Source organism: Dromaius novaehollandiae, chromosome 21 (assembly GCF_036370855.1).
Source record: "Dromaius novaehollandiae isolate bDroNov1 chromosome 21, bDroNov1.hap1, whole genome shotgun sequence".
In the NCBI taxonomy this organism is placed as follows: domain Eukaryota; kingdom Metazoa; phylum Chordata; class Aves; order Casuariiformes; family Dromaiidae; genus Dromaius; species Dromaius novaehollandiae.
In genome coordinates, this window is record NC_088118.1 from 7,440,728 (window position 1) to 7,456,495 (window position 15,768).

The following is a 15,768-nucleotide window of genomic DNA, read 5'->3' on the forward strand; positions in this document are numbered from 1 at the left end:
TTCTCCGAAAGCTCCTGCTTGCCGTTAGGCTGGTTGAAATTGTGACCAGATGTGAAGAGAGTCGCTGGTGATTAAAGACACCAAGAAGCGAGGAAACTATTTTACAGTTGTCACTGCCTCCTGTCCCTCCAGTCTAATCAGAGTAATCCTATTTTGCTGTCCCAGTACAAAGACATGTTGATGAGCAAACCGCTTGAAAAGGGGTTTGTTTGTCCGTATCCATGCACAGTCGGTCTACTGACACAACAGATCCCAACAGCTGCAGAAATAGAGTGCTGTATTTTTGCTTAATAGAAAATTAGGGTTGTAATGCTCTTGCATCTTAATTTATAAGCCAGAGCCCTTCACAAAGCGACAGATAGAAATACAGCACCTATAATATATGTTTCAGTAGCTCTCAGAATGTGTTTGCACAAATGCAGAAAATGAAGTTAGTGTGTTTTCAGAAGTTACTGCTTGTCAGCTGAGATATGGTAGCAGGCCATCTGCGGGCTTTCTGCTAGTGCTGACTGCAGCATAAAGCTCGTTAGCTTGGAGGTGGGTTTCAGCAGCTGTATCTCGGCTGACAGGCAGTAATTTCATAAGCTATGCCAACTCAGTTATTACTACATAAACATATCTCTTCACATAAGCATGCATCTGATTTGCAGAGATGCATTTTTCTCTGAGTTGACAGTTTTTGTCGTTTCTTTGAAATGTGCGCATCAGAGCTTTTCATCTCCTGAAACACCATCAGCTCTCAAAAGATGCAACTTCTAGTGTTGTACAAAGACGGGGGAGGGTTTTTTAACCTGTGCTTTGAGTTTAAGGACCGTTTTTATGAATGTACAGAAAAAGCCCATTTCTAAATTTAATGCACATCTTTGACATTACTAACCAGTGCATTTGAAAAGAAATTTGAAAAAAAGGAGTTTATATCTCCTGTTGATACACCAGACCTACAGATGTGGTATAGTTCAGTAAAGAAGTGTGGCTGCTGAATACCTAAAAAGACAGTATTGGTGAAGAATATTGTGTGTTCAAGGGTTCAGAGAGAAAGAAAGATTTGTATTAGGAAGGTCAAAAACATTAAGGAACTGTGGAACTGTCAGAATGACTTAACTTGAGAAGGGAATCCAGAAGAGCTGCAAAAGAAGTAGCTGGAGGGAAAAGAACTCATTTCAGGCGATGGATAGCGAGAGATGTTGAGAAAAGGAAGTAGAGTAAAAGGAAATTTTGGAAGAAATCTGGGAAATGGAAAGAAAATTTCTTTTTGCACAGCTTGAGCATTCCTTCCTCCCAGCTGCCTCTCTCAGGCCCAGGCGTCTGAGGGAAAGCAGCTTGACATATGTGCGAGATACCCTGCATCCTGTGTTTAGCAGTCTTCTCTGGAAGTCCTTCTAATGGAAAATCCATATCTACAACACATGAGTCTGTGTACACATAATGTCTGTAGAGTTACCTCATGTCTAGGAGAAGCACCTACAGTCCCAGGATGAAGACAATATGAATAAAATCACAGCTAATAGGAAGTAATTTCAGGAGCACTGGAGCTGATTTCAAAGGCTTCTCCTCCCCCAGCATGTTATAAGGCCAGTGTCAAGCTTTTATTGCTTCACTTGGGGTGGTTAATCCCTCCCTGCTCCTTAATCCTCATCCAGAAAGTTTAAATGATAGACAAATTTTCATGTTTGACAGGAAATGTCTTGTTTCATTAGTGCCAGATCTTCCCCCAGAATGTGGCTACAGAGAGTATCACATAACTCACAGAAGGTCTAAAGGCTAAATGTTTGGATTGGTCGTTTGTGTTATTTGACAGATTTTTGGTTTGTGCTCGGAATGGAGCAGAGTTTTGTCGAATGGACCACAATCTATATTGCATATCGTGTTGTGATAGGACACAGAGCAAGGCTGCACCAAATGAGGGGAAAAATGACTTCTTGACTTAGAAGAGTTTATCTGTTTTCATACATGGAGTGTACATAGATTTTTTTTTTTTAATCTATTTCTTCTGAGCAAGGGAGATTTGGATGTTAAAGGTATTGCTTTATATATGTATGTATTATTTAGTTAAATCAGCTTTGCAGTGAATTTTCCCTTGTTACATTACCAGGAACTGACTGTGTGTGTGTGTGACGGTGCAGCCTTCGAGCAGAAGTGCATTCATCCACACCCCAACACCCCGTCTGTTAAATAAAGGGTTTCTCTATGTTGTGCAAGTGAACAAGAAGCAGTTCTACAAGTGTCCAGAGAAAAGCAGATCTGATAGGTGTCAAATATGTTTGCTTTGAACTAACGGCAGCTTGGATTCAGTAAGGAAATTAATTTGTTCTTTGCCAGCCAGAGCTATCCTTCAGGAACGCATCACCTTTTTTGTTAATCCTTCGAATGTCTGTGTCCCAGTTGCAGATGCCTTTCTCCCAATAGCTGATCTAATGACCATATTGCAAGACTCTCAATCTTGTGCAGAACAAAATAAGCAACTAGGCTTCTTATCATTCTCTCTGATTAAAGTAAAATGGTTTTTAAGACATTTCTGCTTGAGGCTTTAATTTGAATGTCCTTAGTGACTCACCGCTTTCTTTGTAAGACTGTTACCTAAATTATAGCCACCTCCACATTAGCAGCCTTCCAGCTCTCTTTGTTCCCATCTTCTTTTTCTTCATCTTTTCAGTATGTAACTCCGTTTCAGACAACTGACTCACCAGGGACAGGTATTCTGTTTGCCCCTTTTTCAGTGCACAACTCCCTTTTGATGCTCTTAGTAATTCTTGTAAGGGCTTTTTAAAAATTTAGGACCACCAGTTATTGAGTATAGTGTCATTTGTTGTGCTAGCGCACAACAAGAAGCAATACACAGGAGTGTGCAACGGGGGGTGGAGGGTGCGACTGGGCTTTTTGGCATCAACCAGTGCTTGCATCAGCAGGAACAGTTTGTGAAGCTGCAAATACTGGACTTGAACGTGGGATTTAAGACTGAATAGATTTCCCCAAATGGACACGCTCTGTCTTGGATTGGTCAGGAGTAGAAGAGGCTGTGAGTTGAGAGCATTTTTTTGTTCATATTTCTCTTGTGCATGATTTCATAATACAGAAATTTTGTAATAAATAAAGTGTATGTGACATGAACATAGGGTACCAATTAGTAAAAGTGGCCTGGGAAAGCAGAGCACATTTATGTGGCTAATATCACTTTGGAAACACCAGTTCCTAAAGTAAGACATGTAAAGCCGAAGTTTGAATTCTGGTTCACGTGCATTGATTTGGGAACTCAGCGCTACAGGCAGCCATCTGGCTGGAGAATGATATCACCTGCAAAACAGGCGATGTGAAAGAGCCCAGTGGACATGTCAGCAGTGACGTCGCTTCTCAGCCAGATGGCTGCTTCCATCTGTAGGATGGTGCCAAGTGCGGTAACAGATCGGGCCAAACGATGTCTGAATGGCTTTGCCACGAGAAAGCGTTTCCCAGGCAGCACACGTGTGCTCTGCTGCATGGGGCAGGGGGTGCCCCTTCATGTAGGAACATAGCAAAAGTGTGCAGGGGCGTAGGCACCCATCCACGTGGGGTGGCATTTCCCTTGTCATCCCAAGCCACGGAGCACAGCAGGAGTGCATGCATTTCTCTAGCTGAGCAGCAGAGATTTCTCACGCCCCGCTGTAGGAGCACAAGCAACCTTTGGTAGTGATGTTCACCATGCAGGTGCCTGGTAGCTCGGCTGCTCCGGGAGGTGTGAATGCTAAGGGAAAAGACAGCCTTTGATCTGCCTCACCCGGTTTCCCAAACTACAGCTGGCATACCAGCCAAGTCCCTCCCCCAGTTTAGAGGGGCACCGGTTAGAAGAGGAGCAGGGTTGTTAGTATCCTCCTCCTTTGTGCTCACGCAAGGCTGAACACTGTCTTGCCCAGAGAACACGCTGCATTGATGAGGGACGTTTTAGGCTGCAACTCTGAACTTCTCTGCCACTGTCTGAGTTTTCTGCATGGTCAGGTAATGAAAAGAGCAAGTGCTCAGGCTGGTGTTTATAATGCAGATTAAGAACTGTATCCGTATTATCAGAGTTGGGGCAGAAAGTAGAAGGATTATGTACTTGCAAAGTTAGGTTTTCAAAAGATAGTTTGGAAATTTTGTCTAGGCATAGGAGATCCTAAACTCTGGTAAAGGAGAGCTGAATATCTTGGCCACAAAACTCTTCCAATTCCTTTTATTCACAAAGAGACTGTCCATGTGGGATTGCGCATGTAAATTATCCATGCTGAAAGAAGTGAAGCAGGTCCGGAATGAAACACAGGCTTTTGATAGGAAGGTCTTGAGATGCAACAGAAGAGCTGCAGTAAGCCATTAGCTCATGGATTTATCATGGCATTGTTTCTTTCACGAAAATTTGGGCCTGGAATATCATGTTACATAGGAAGGCTTTTCCTAAATTCCGCTCTAATTCTCCTCTGTATCCAAGGCCAGAGCACTGGAGACTGCTTTTCACTTGCAGCCATTATCTGTACCGTCAGCATCCTCATCTCTGCAAGTGTGAAGGGCTCAGTATTGTGGTTTGGTGTTGGACACGTGGATGATGGAAGGCAACTGCCTTCAATAAATGATTAGAGTGCTTTTGACACTGCCAGGAAGCAGGCGGGGGGGGGGGGGGAATTTGGTAGATTGTCAGGCCCTGAAATCTCTGACACAGTGCAAAGAATCATCTGTCCCTTTCATTCAGGTTCCTGGAAGGAGGGTCTGTGTGGATTTATCTGTGGCATAAATGGAAAAAAGGGGTGAGGGGAAACTGTGCTGGGGAACAGAAGGAGGTTGAGAGAGAAAGAGAGAGGGGTGGACAGAGCTCATGCTTTCTTGTCTAGGAGTGAGAAACGAATAAAATGCTAACGTGCATGGCTCGGTGCCTTCCTTGCATGTACGAGGGAGGCGCTTCTCCGTTTTCGCTGCCCCAGTCGCTGATGCAGCGGCCTGGCAAGCAGCACATGTGAAAATTCCTCCCAGAAAGCCAAGCTGGCAATAAAAAGTTGATGTTTCAGTGTTAGGGTTTGCTAGCCCATCATGGTTTTAAACTAAAAAAGGTGAATTTTTTTGAATGAAATTTAACCCATACTCTAGCTTATGTTAAAACCAAAAAGCAAACAAAGTATCTCAGACAAATGGTGTTTCATGTGCCGTTTATGTGGCTGCTGCTTGCTCATTTGCTTGGATTCTCGCCTCATGCACTGAAAATGATCACTGGTCTTTTGACTCTTTCCCATAAAGCCTTGTGGATCTTCCACTTTTAGCAGAGTCTGGCATAAAATTAAACAAAGATACAATCGTAGCTGTTGTAGAAATGTTTGTCTGCAACAGCAGCCTGTGCTTTCCTCCTTGGTTAAGGTGTGTAGTGATTTTTTTAACCTTTAGATGACCTTGTACTATCTAAATATATATTACCCTCACTATTAATTTTAGTATGTTGCCAAATCCTTTAATCCTGGATCAAGCTCTAACAGTGCCTTGCTACATCTGTTGAGATTAACTCTGGGACCAAAGTAATTTATTTATGCAAAATCATGGAAAACTTTCCATGGAAAGAAAAGCAGCAGCTTTTAAGTGGGTGGGAATGAGGCACAAGTTATGGGTTATGACCCTGCAGATGATCTCTTGAGGACCTTGGAAGAAAAGCTACATCAGTCAGAAAATGCAAGCCATTAGAACTATTACCAGTAAGTTAATATCAGAGAGCTTGTCAAGAAGAGCACAAGTAAAAATTCTCTTTCCTGTAAATGTCCACTCGAATTATTGATTGTGAACATGGTAAAAAGGGGGTGTTCAGGGCAGATACCATGTTTTATGAGGGAAACTTTCTGAGATATTGAGAAGCAGTGACAGAACCGCCATGAGGCTTGTTTCATTTTTAATTTCATATTTAGTATTGTATATTACATCTGGTAATAGAAGAAACATTATGTTAACAATTAAAGGCAAATGAGGTTTTGATTACTTTATAGGCTTTTTGGTTGGGTTTAGTTCCACCGTTTTTCATTATGATTAATGGAAGATTTGTATCCAGATTTTTCAGATTCCTTTACAAATCTCAGGCATAGACTTCGTGAGTCTTTATCATGCAATCGAAACAAAAAAGCGTTTTCAAAGCATTGAGAATGAAAGGAACTAATTTGCTTCAACTGTGGAGGGTTCCAGATGTGTCATTTGTGCAATGGTGCTGAGACTCTAACTGGATGCGTACTTTTTCCTGATGTAAAAATTGTCTTCTGCATCTCTTGCATAGGAAATGTCCAGGAGAGACTCTTAGCTATAGTACAGTATTTAAAAATCACATAACGCATATTTAAATACTAGTGCTTTTTGTGTATGTCTAGTCGGCCTGTTTCTCAACATCTCCTGGCAAAGCAGCAGCATTGTGCTGTGAGCCATATGATGAAGGACTTCATATGTCATGCTAGGATTCATGCTGTTTCCTTGTGCTAATCTGTGTATTTTTATCTATGAACTGCACAAAAATCACCACTGCATGATATAACTCAGGAGTATCTTCTCAGGGACCCATCTACTGCCTTATTGCCATACACTGTTGTAGCGCTTGACTGAACTGTGTCTGCATGAGGTGACTTGATGCTTTCAGCTGTCCAAATCGCATGCCTGACACAGGGCAGGAAATCCTGCTTCTGCCTTATGTGGGGTGTCTTGGGAGGGAGGTTGTCCTTGAATTACATGTCATTGAATTACAGTGCAGAGGCTGTGCTGGGTTGGGTGAGAAGGTAGGATCTAAGAGTAAAAGGTCTGGAAATATGAACTGTGGATAAAAGTTTCCAAAAGCTCTGGTCTGGCTTGACTTTCACATTGGACAAATGTAAGGAGGAGGACGCTGTGCAGTGGACCTCATTATCCGAGAGAAGGCTGGTATGCCAGGAGGTCTAAAATGCCTATCTGTGCAAAGACTCAGCCCGAGAATGGTGTATTGGTCAGATCTTAGCCTGATTCCTTAAACAGTGAAAGGGGGATAATTTCAGTTCTCCCCAGATGTGGGGACTTTTGAGTGACTTGTGAATTTCTGCAAGTATGTCCTATCTAAAGAGCAAATTAAGATCTGCCGTATGATCCAGTTTTTAACCATTATGCTGATTTAGATAGTCTCTCCAGCATTTCTAACCTAGAGGGGATGCCGGAAAAAACGCAGTGTTAAAGGTCAGTCCAGGAATGCTGCAAATCAGCATTTTGAAAGTAAGCACTCGCCGGACTTTGCTGTAAAGTGGGCACTCCTAGATGTCTTCATTGCTGGCGATGCTGACAGCAGAGGAGTTGCGTTCTGTGGTTGTCAAAGCTTTTTGCGTAGCGTTGCTGTGTGGTAGCCCGGGGAGGATCATTGCTTTTGAAGCATCTGTAAATATTGGCTAAGGAGATGCTTGCCTCTGGGATTTGTTTCTGGAATACTGTTACTGTTTTGGCGTGATTAGCAGGTACAAAGATAAATCGTAACATGACAGTTAAACAGCTTGTGCAGTGTGTTTGTCAGCTGTTCTTTCAAATGATATTTCAGTAATGGGGATGTGGTGCTATCCGCCCTTATCCTTTGCTGATAGGGAAAGTGGATGTTCAGAAGCAGATATGAGAGTACGCACCAGGAGTCCTGGCTCTCGTTAGAGACATTTTCGCTGCATCTTGCTCTTTCTTGTAAAAATACTTTTGTTTATTTCTAGTCAAATTGCTGGGTTCTTAGTTACAAATGAAGGTCTCATTTTAGTCTGTGTATTTTATTAAAACTATTCTCAGTTCTAAGAATTGAGTTGAATTCACTTTAACCAAAGCCACATTGAACTTTTTAGCGCCATCTTTAAGCATGCTTAATTTGAAAGCTTCGGGAGTATCACTGATTACCCACGTTCGTCAGATCGGGCACACAGTATGGCTAGTACACAGGGCAGAGCTTCGTGCATTCAAGGTGTCTCCTCTTAGCGTATCACAGGAGAATGTGCCTTTTTCTGTAACGAGACTATACAAATGTGCAGATATACTGACCCATATTTAATTTCACTTTTTTAAAGGAATAAAATGTTAAAGTGCTTGTTAATGTGTTTGAACTGTGAATTATTTTGACAGTTAAAATAAAAAAAGGCCACAGTGTTGGTGAAATTTGGGTAGGAATAATTGAGATGTTAAGAGCTAAGAAGTCTTGCTGTCTCCATTAAATTTCATGTTACGTACATGCAGCCAGGTGCAGGAAACCAAGCTTCAGTGTTTCTGTCTCTTCAGCTTCACGTGCGATTTAAGAGTGTCTAGCACACTTGTCCTTTCCCCTCTCCATACACGCAGTTGCAAGTTGATACCTCTGTCCTTAGAAAACAGATTTATAACATAGTATTTTACAGAACCAATAATTTAGTATGTAGATTTTTTTTGCCTGCATCGTTTTGAAAAACTATTATTGTTATGCTGGGTCATTTTAGGTTGGATAATGTTATGGAGTGTCAGGAGAGCAGAGTTAGAGGAAAAGGCTTACATGTAGCTTCATAAAGGCTATAATTATACCCAAGTTTAACGGTTCTGATCTAGAAACACAGCACTCAATATTCTGTCTCTCTCTTTTTATTACAGGTTGGATTTTTTCCTAGTGAGTGTGTTGAACTAATAAATGACAAAGTTCCTCAGTCGATGACCAATTCTGTGCCAAAACCAGGTATGTATATTTAGTTTTAAGGTGCAGTGAAATAAGATGGAGGCATCTTTTCAGTGTTCCATGCTTAATATCTGCTTTTTACATATCATGTTATCCTCTGTATGTGTTGATCATCCTTTATACATACCATGTTATCTGCTGTATGTGTTGATCATCCACACGTTACCTGTCTCTGAATAGTTGCCCTTATTGAGTGTCTTTCATCTGCAGTGTTATGTAAGCTAATATCAATGTTCATCTCCTGCATGTTTTGAAAGATTTTAGGCTTATAAGAATTTGAGATTCCTTCAGCAATCTGTAACTAATGATTCCATGCAACATCACAGGTCTTGGTGTCTGGAGAGTGCTGTACATTAGTTCTTTTTCATACAGGACATATAAGTGATCCAAAAATGTTTATGCTCAGTTAGATGGAACAGATAAATTAGGCACTGGAAGCTGCTTTATGTTTGGGGATTGATGGACCAAGTCAGATATAATGGAACTTGGAACCCTAATTGCTTCCGTTCTGGGTATATAACTCCATCCACTTCCTGCTGTCCTTCCAGATGCTTATGTATTATATGAAATATAGACCAATTAATACCAGGCTCTGCTGATCAAAGGAAAATTAAATAGAAAGTAAGATCTTGGATCTGATTCTAATGGCATCCTTACTAGCACGCACTGGAAGTGATTGCAGGTGTATGTGTTGGCAAAGGTGAGGCGTCTGTAGAATTTACTGGTGCTGAAGCTTTCATTTTATTCTTCCAAAATAAACATACACACACACACATATATATATATATATAAAATTTAAGATCACCCTAACTGCAGTTTGTGTATCAAGAGAAGAATTTTGAAATTGCTGATCCTTTTCAAAAGGTTGTGCAGCAGGCATAGGCTGATAGTTGGTTAACTGGTGAACTGGTGTTCATCTACTTTGTCTATTTTAACGCTGATCCTTATCTTAAAAGAGTGATTTGATATGTCAAGGAAAAAAGAGATGCAATTCCAAAGCTTGATATTTTACCAGGGGAAATGCATTTCATCTGATATTCTGTTAGGGCTCAAGGCTTTTGGCGCAGTAGTAAGAAGTCATGAACACCCAAAGCTGTCAGTGTAGTGCAATAATCTGCATGCTTCACAGAGCAGACAATTTAGGAAAATACTTTTCTCAGCCATTGGTATCTCCAGTCTTTGTTATTCCTGGGAACATTCATATGTATTTCTTAGAATCAGCATCACGCAGATCTCTGGCAATTCAAGGCACTGCAGCAGGTGGTCGTTCCATAAATCCAGTATCTGCCTCGTGGTGTTTGAAGCTGATCTCTAAATGCTGTGGTCAGTCACTACCCTGTAGTCTATCTGCTAACGCATGTAGACAAGGTCGACTTTAAACCTGAGTACAGGCCAGGCTGATAGAGACAACCATAAGCAAGTGCTCATTGTTAAAATATGGCTCAGGCAATTAAGCGCCATGCATTGATGGGGAGTAGTTTTCTAGCTACGCTTTAATGAGAGAAAATGAAGTAGCATAGATTAACAAACTCTGTTTGACCTTAACAACGCACTAGGGGGTGGATTTCCTCTTTCAGTCATGGGAAACGTTTGTTGTAGTTGACATAGAAAGCCCAAGTCCTATTAAAAGTAGTATGTTGAAAGATACTGCCATGTCATGAGGCCATCACTGTTGACCTCCCTGATAGTTGTTCCATACATACAGTTAAAGGTAAAAAACTACTCCAGAAGAACCCTGATAAGGTTTCAGATTCCAGTATTGCTAGAACTAATGTTGCAGCTGCTTCTGTAATCCTTCCCTGCCCTTCTCTTGCACACAGAATTTGCGATACCATTTCACTGCAGCATTATGCTTTCTATTTTTTCCACCTTGGGATGTCACTGCACTTGTATAGTGGAGGCAGATGTCTGTAAGACTCTTACTCAGCTACAGAAGTTGTGACATGGAGGAAGCAGGAAGGACTTGGGGAGGAGGTTCAGGCATGTTGGATGTTATGCTGGAGAACTCAGGGAACTCATCTGTCCAGAGAAAAAACAGAATGTGCAAAATGCAGAAGGGGTGAGAAGATAAGGGGGGAGGCAGGAGCTTCAGTTTCCTGATCGGGGTTACCACACAGCTGCGCAGGCTGGCTTGCGTTGCCAGCACAGTACGAGAACGTGGCACAGGGGCAGAAATGAGCTGCTGGAGCAGAGCGAGTGGCTTAAGCAGTGCTGCTCTGAAATGTGAAATTTCCTTCCAAGTGGTTCCTCCAGAGCCCGGCTAAGGGTTGTATTGGTGGGCTAATGCAGAAGAGTTTGCACTTTCCTCACCCATATTCTGTACTTTTAGTGTATTCTAATCTACAGCTCAGGCTTCTAGGATGTTTCCCATACACTTTAAAATCCCCAGAACGTAAATTCCCCCCTTTACCTAAATTTTAAACGTTAGATTGGCTTTTTGCAAGGAATAGAAAGAGACTTTTCTAAACAGAACCACTTGGAGGTTTTGTCCTTGCTTGACATCAGCAGGGTATTTCATCCAGAATAAATGTGAAGTTTTAGATTTGGGCTTGATAAAGCATGTTTATATCAACATGCAACCTTTTTCTCTTTAATCAAAACATTGTTTGTTAGAGCATCTAGGACATTTTGCAGCATAAAGCTCTTTGCCATGAAGGAATTTACAGACGTGGAACTGCTTGTGTTGTTTAATTGTCCTTAGATTTGGCTGGATTGAGTGATCTAATGAAAAGCAGATGGAAAGCAAAGAACTTCCTGCCCTACATTTTTATTATTATTTACAATTAGAGGTTTTGATTTGCAGAAGTGATGAGGACAACATTTTAATAGAACCATAAAACATTGTATTGGTCTTAAATGCAGTACAAATAATGACTGAAGTTCAAATGTAAATGAAATTCAGGCAATCAAAGAGGAAGGGTGGGTTTAAATGCAAACTCTGCTTTTACAAACAATGTTTTCTTTGACGGTGGAAGTACATGCTCACACCAGTGATAATGCAGCCAGTGTCTGAGATAAATAGAAAGAAAACTAACCTTGCAGGAAAACCGTGTCCATTTTATTCAATTCTGAAAGTGCGAAGTAGTAAGAAAGAAGTTTTTTTTTTTTGCCTTGAATCATCACTGAAGTAGATAAAACTATCATCTCCCAAAATACTGCTTGTGATCTTAGCAATGTAGTAATGGAGACTGGTAACTCACTTTCAGTATGCAGTAGGTATACTTACACACACACACACACACACACACACACACACACACACACACACACACACACACACAATGATCTGATAATTAAAGTAGGCTCCATTATTGCTTAATGAAGTTGCTTAGAGTTTTCCTTTTTCAAACTTTGATGTCATTCACAAATGCTAGATTTGGAGAAGCTGAACTTAATTTCAAGTACATTTCAGAATTTATTCTATGAACAAGCTGCCTCAGTACTTGTAGACTCAATTCGTACACGTGAGAAAGGCACACAAGGAAAGTAGAAGGTGCTCAGGCTTTCCTGGAAGTCACTTTGAGTAGCATTGTCCCTTCATTTTCCTACTAAGCTGGTGCCCCAAATTTTCTCATGTTCAGTGCTGTAAGCAAATCTTTTTTTCAGGCGAAATGCAAACTGATGTCCTGACTGTTTCTATTTACGTAAAAAAACACTGTGCAGATCCAGGGAGGGTAGTGTGAGCTCAACAAATCCCAGTTTGTTTGAGTGCTTGTTGTTTTCTCCTTTCTAAATTCTTCCCGAATTCTTACTCAGATACAGTATTCTGAAATTTACTTCTTGATCTAAATTATTATATTGAATTGGTATCCAATATTTTATAGCTAATGCCATTCACTGACAATTTAGCTGAATTTCAGTATTACTACAGATGGAATCAGGTCTTATATAGAAAGGTTTTTGAAGAGATATGGGATGAAAGATTGTATTTGAAATTCAGATAGTCGTCTTGGTAAGAAGTAAATCTTTTAAATATTCATTGTGCTGCTTGGAAGAACTAAAGAATAGCTGTTTTGTTTCTTCCTTCTAAGGGAACATTTGGGAAGAGCTTGCAGATTGAGGCTGTGTTCACTCTTCTCGTTCGGTTGTCTCCATCTCTGGTTGGTCTTTTCCAGGAACGGTGTGTGCGTGTGTGTATTTGTTCATGTTGTCCCATCTCACCAGTTTTGCCCAGCTAACTGTCACAGGCAGCATGTCTCGGGTGTCTGTTTCATTCCACGTTCTCATACTTCTGGATATTTGCTGTGGTAGTTTAATTGTATTTCAAATCTCCTATCATGTTTCAGCTCATACATACAATTTGTTTCATGTCTTTTGCTAACAAGCAGCATGTTGTTGTGTACCTCACCCTGCCGAAGTGTGCTTACCAAAGCAGCCTGCCTCAGCACCACAACTTACCTGAAGGTTTCCCTACACTGTTGCTTTTCGGGGGACATTTAGGCACAATGGGGAAACACAGAATAAAGTTGCAGTTTGCAGTGTGAGAGCTTGAGCTTTAGTGAAGAGATGGGGGATAAGAAGGTAACGTTTCCCTTTCTTTTTTTCAAAACTCTAAACATTTTAAAAATTCCGGGGTCGTTCTCATCAGTTCCTCAGTCTTGCTTAAGGCAAAAAATCGAATAACCCAGCCACTCCACCCAACTTTATGGAGGATTTTTCAATTTCCTGTCTCATCCATTCATTTAATTTAGATTTATCTGGTAAATGTACTTTTGTTGTACACCATTAATGAAGTTTTAAAAGATACTTGTTAGTATTGCAAGCTGTTGTCAATGAATAAATTTTGGGGTCAACACTCCCAATGCAAATAACCTACTGAATTTCAGGAGATTTGAAATTTAGGCCTGGATTAGGCAACAGACTACTAGGGGACCTGTGCAGCAATCTGTTCTGACTTCCTGAAGACTCTAGTACAGCCCTGAATTAATTAACTTTAACTGCAAAAATGCAAATCAAGTTACATTCATCGTTTAAGAGCTGGTGCAATCATGCCAGACTCTTGAGAGGTAATGCCTGCTTCGAAACAGGCTAGCTACTAATCCCCAGACAAAAACGGTGGTGTTTTACTTAAAAGATTAAATTTTCTTTAATTTAATTTCTTTTTAAGAAAAAAAGGCCAATAGTTGCGGCTGAGGCATCAAGAGCAAAGTCTGTGCCCTCTCTGTAATGAGTTAATGGAAAAACCCTGTTGTCAAGATGAAAATGTTCATCTTTGACAATTTTGCTTTCCTTCTTACACAGAATGAAAAGCAAGATAAAGCAGCTGCCTGCTTTAGCACCATTAGAAATGGAGCAAAGCTAGATTCATAATGGACCCAGTTATGCAAAATGTCAATTTACAAATTTGGGAATTGTTTTCTTTTTTAAGTGGTTGGCATTGTCCATGTATTTAGAGAAATATTACATCTTCCAGTCCTGTTTCTGTCTCAACAGAGTACTTAAACGTAGGCTTAACCATAAACACATGCTTAGCAGACACTGAGAGTAATGCAAACAAATTGTATGTTCCGCTGTGGTGGTCAGCAGGGCTGGGCCTTGGGCTAAAAGTTCAAATGTGATAAATGTTTTTTCGGAACAAGGACGCGTATTGGGTGGGGAATTCCAGGATCCTAATGGACTTCCATCTTGAAGGACTGGGTCTGTGCTGGTACACTGCACTGTATATAGCCGAGCTTTGTATGAATTCAGCCCATTTTGAATGGGCGCATGTTTTAACCAACTTTTTTGTTTCTTTTTTCTTTTTTTTTTTTAATTATACCTTCCCAGTCTCCCCTGCCCATGGAGCCCGTCCAGCATCCTGGAGCTACTTCCCCCCTTGTACGTTTTCACTGATTCCTTTTTTCTTCTTTCTCTTTGTCTCTGTCTCTCTCTCTCTCTCTTTTTTTTGTTTTTAATCCTATACATGGAAGTCAGTAGCACTGATGCTTTGAAGGATGTTTAGGGAAACCAAAGCAAAGCTTTAGTCTAACATGTGCCTTTTTAAAGCTCTTTGGACATTAAACAAATACAGCAGGGCAATAAAAAAAACCCTAGCAATTCTAACTCTTTTCTGCTAGAACTGATACGATCATTTTGTATCAATAAAGCCATAATAAAAAGAAATTGCCCTATTAAGTACTGAGCAAACCAAATAAGAATGTCAGTTTGAAAGAAAGAGAAGTTAAAAGTTGGGTGATGGAAAGGAATTAAAGATGAGTCTGACAATTTGTTATTACTTGAGAATCTTCAGAAGGAAAGAATGCTTTTTTTAAAATCAGAAAATGGCATTTGTATTTACTATTTCACAGCTCCCAAAATGAAACCGTGAAGTTACATGGGAGTGGCTTGCCTGCAGAGTCCTCCTTCATCTTGCCATGATCCTGTTTAGGTCCTGTTAGTGCTGATCTAAACCTCCTAACAATAACCTATTGTTGGTAAAATTGGACACACTGCCCTGGGATGCTGTTTGGATTTCATAAATCAGCCTTAAAAAAGGATGTGCAAATATCAGAGATACATGCATATGTATATATATGCTTCCCACACACACACACACACACACACACACATACACTTCCAGCCTGTTGGCATAGAGACTGTGCTCTGATACGCTTGTAGTGTGGGAAACAGGCATGCGGTTCCTCTTCGTGGCACTTACTCCAGCAGAGGAGTGACAGCTCGCAGCAGACTGGTGTGAACGCTTAACTTACTGACCACCGTGCTGAGCACGTGCCCAGATTATCAAATGCTCCCTAGCCAGAGAGGGAGAGACTTCAGTGAGGAAGGCAGAGCTGCGGAAAACAGGGTTGGTGTTTCCGATGCGCTCATGCAGCGTGGGGGTGCTTCTACTGCGTGTATCCAAACCAACAGCAAGAGCAGCCAGGGGACATTTAAACTGTGGTAGAGTTTATAAGAATGAGGGCAAAACTGATTGCTGTGACTGAGTGTATCCAATGGTATATAACATGCCAGAAAGTTGGGGGGGGGGGTGTCAGAATAGTGAATGCCGGTAAGATCTAAGGAGTTTTCTTTGGACGTGTAGTTAGGCAGAAAAGATTTTCCTTAGTCTCTTCCTCTTTTGTAGTCAAGTTCCTTGAACCTATGAGCCCTTCTGAGATTCCGCTTCAGCTAAGCCTCAG

At 40.9% G+C, this 15,768-nt stretch overlaps 1 protein-coding gene across 6 annotated transcripts in view; it reads left to right on the forward strand.

Annotated features, from left to right (window-relative positions):
• Nucleotides 1–15,768, forward strand: part of ARHGAP32 (Rho GTPase activating protein 32) — a 280,782-nt gene that overhangs the window by 201,864 nt on the left and 63,150 nt on the right. For 4 of the 6 annotated variants that reach the window (XM_026097253.2, XM_026097254.2, XM_064524332.1 and 1 more), the window contains 2 exons: nt 8,569–8,650; nt 14,417–14,467. In XM_026097253.2, coding sequence (XP_025953038.2) covers nt 8,569–8,650; nt 14,417–14,467 — 133 coding nt within the window. The remainder of the gene's footprint in view (nt 1–8,568; nt 8,651–14,416; nt 14,468–15,768) is intronic. The other 2 variants (XM_026097251.2, XM_026097252.2) reach the window with 1 other exon arrangement.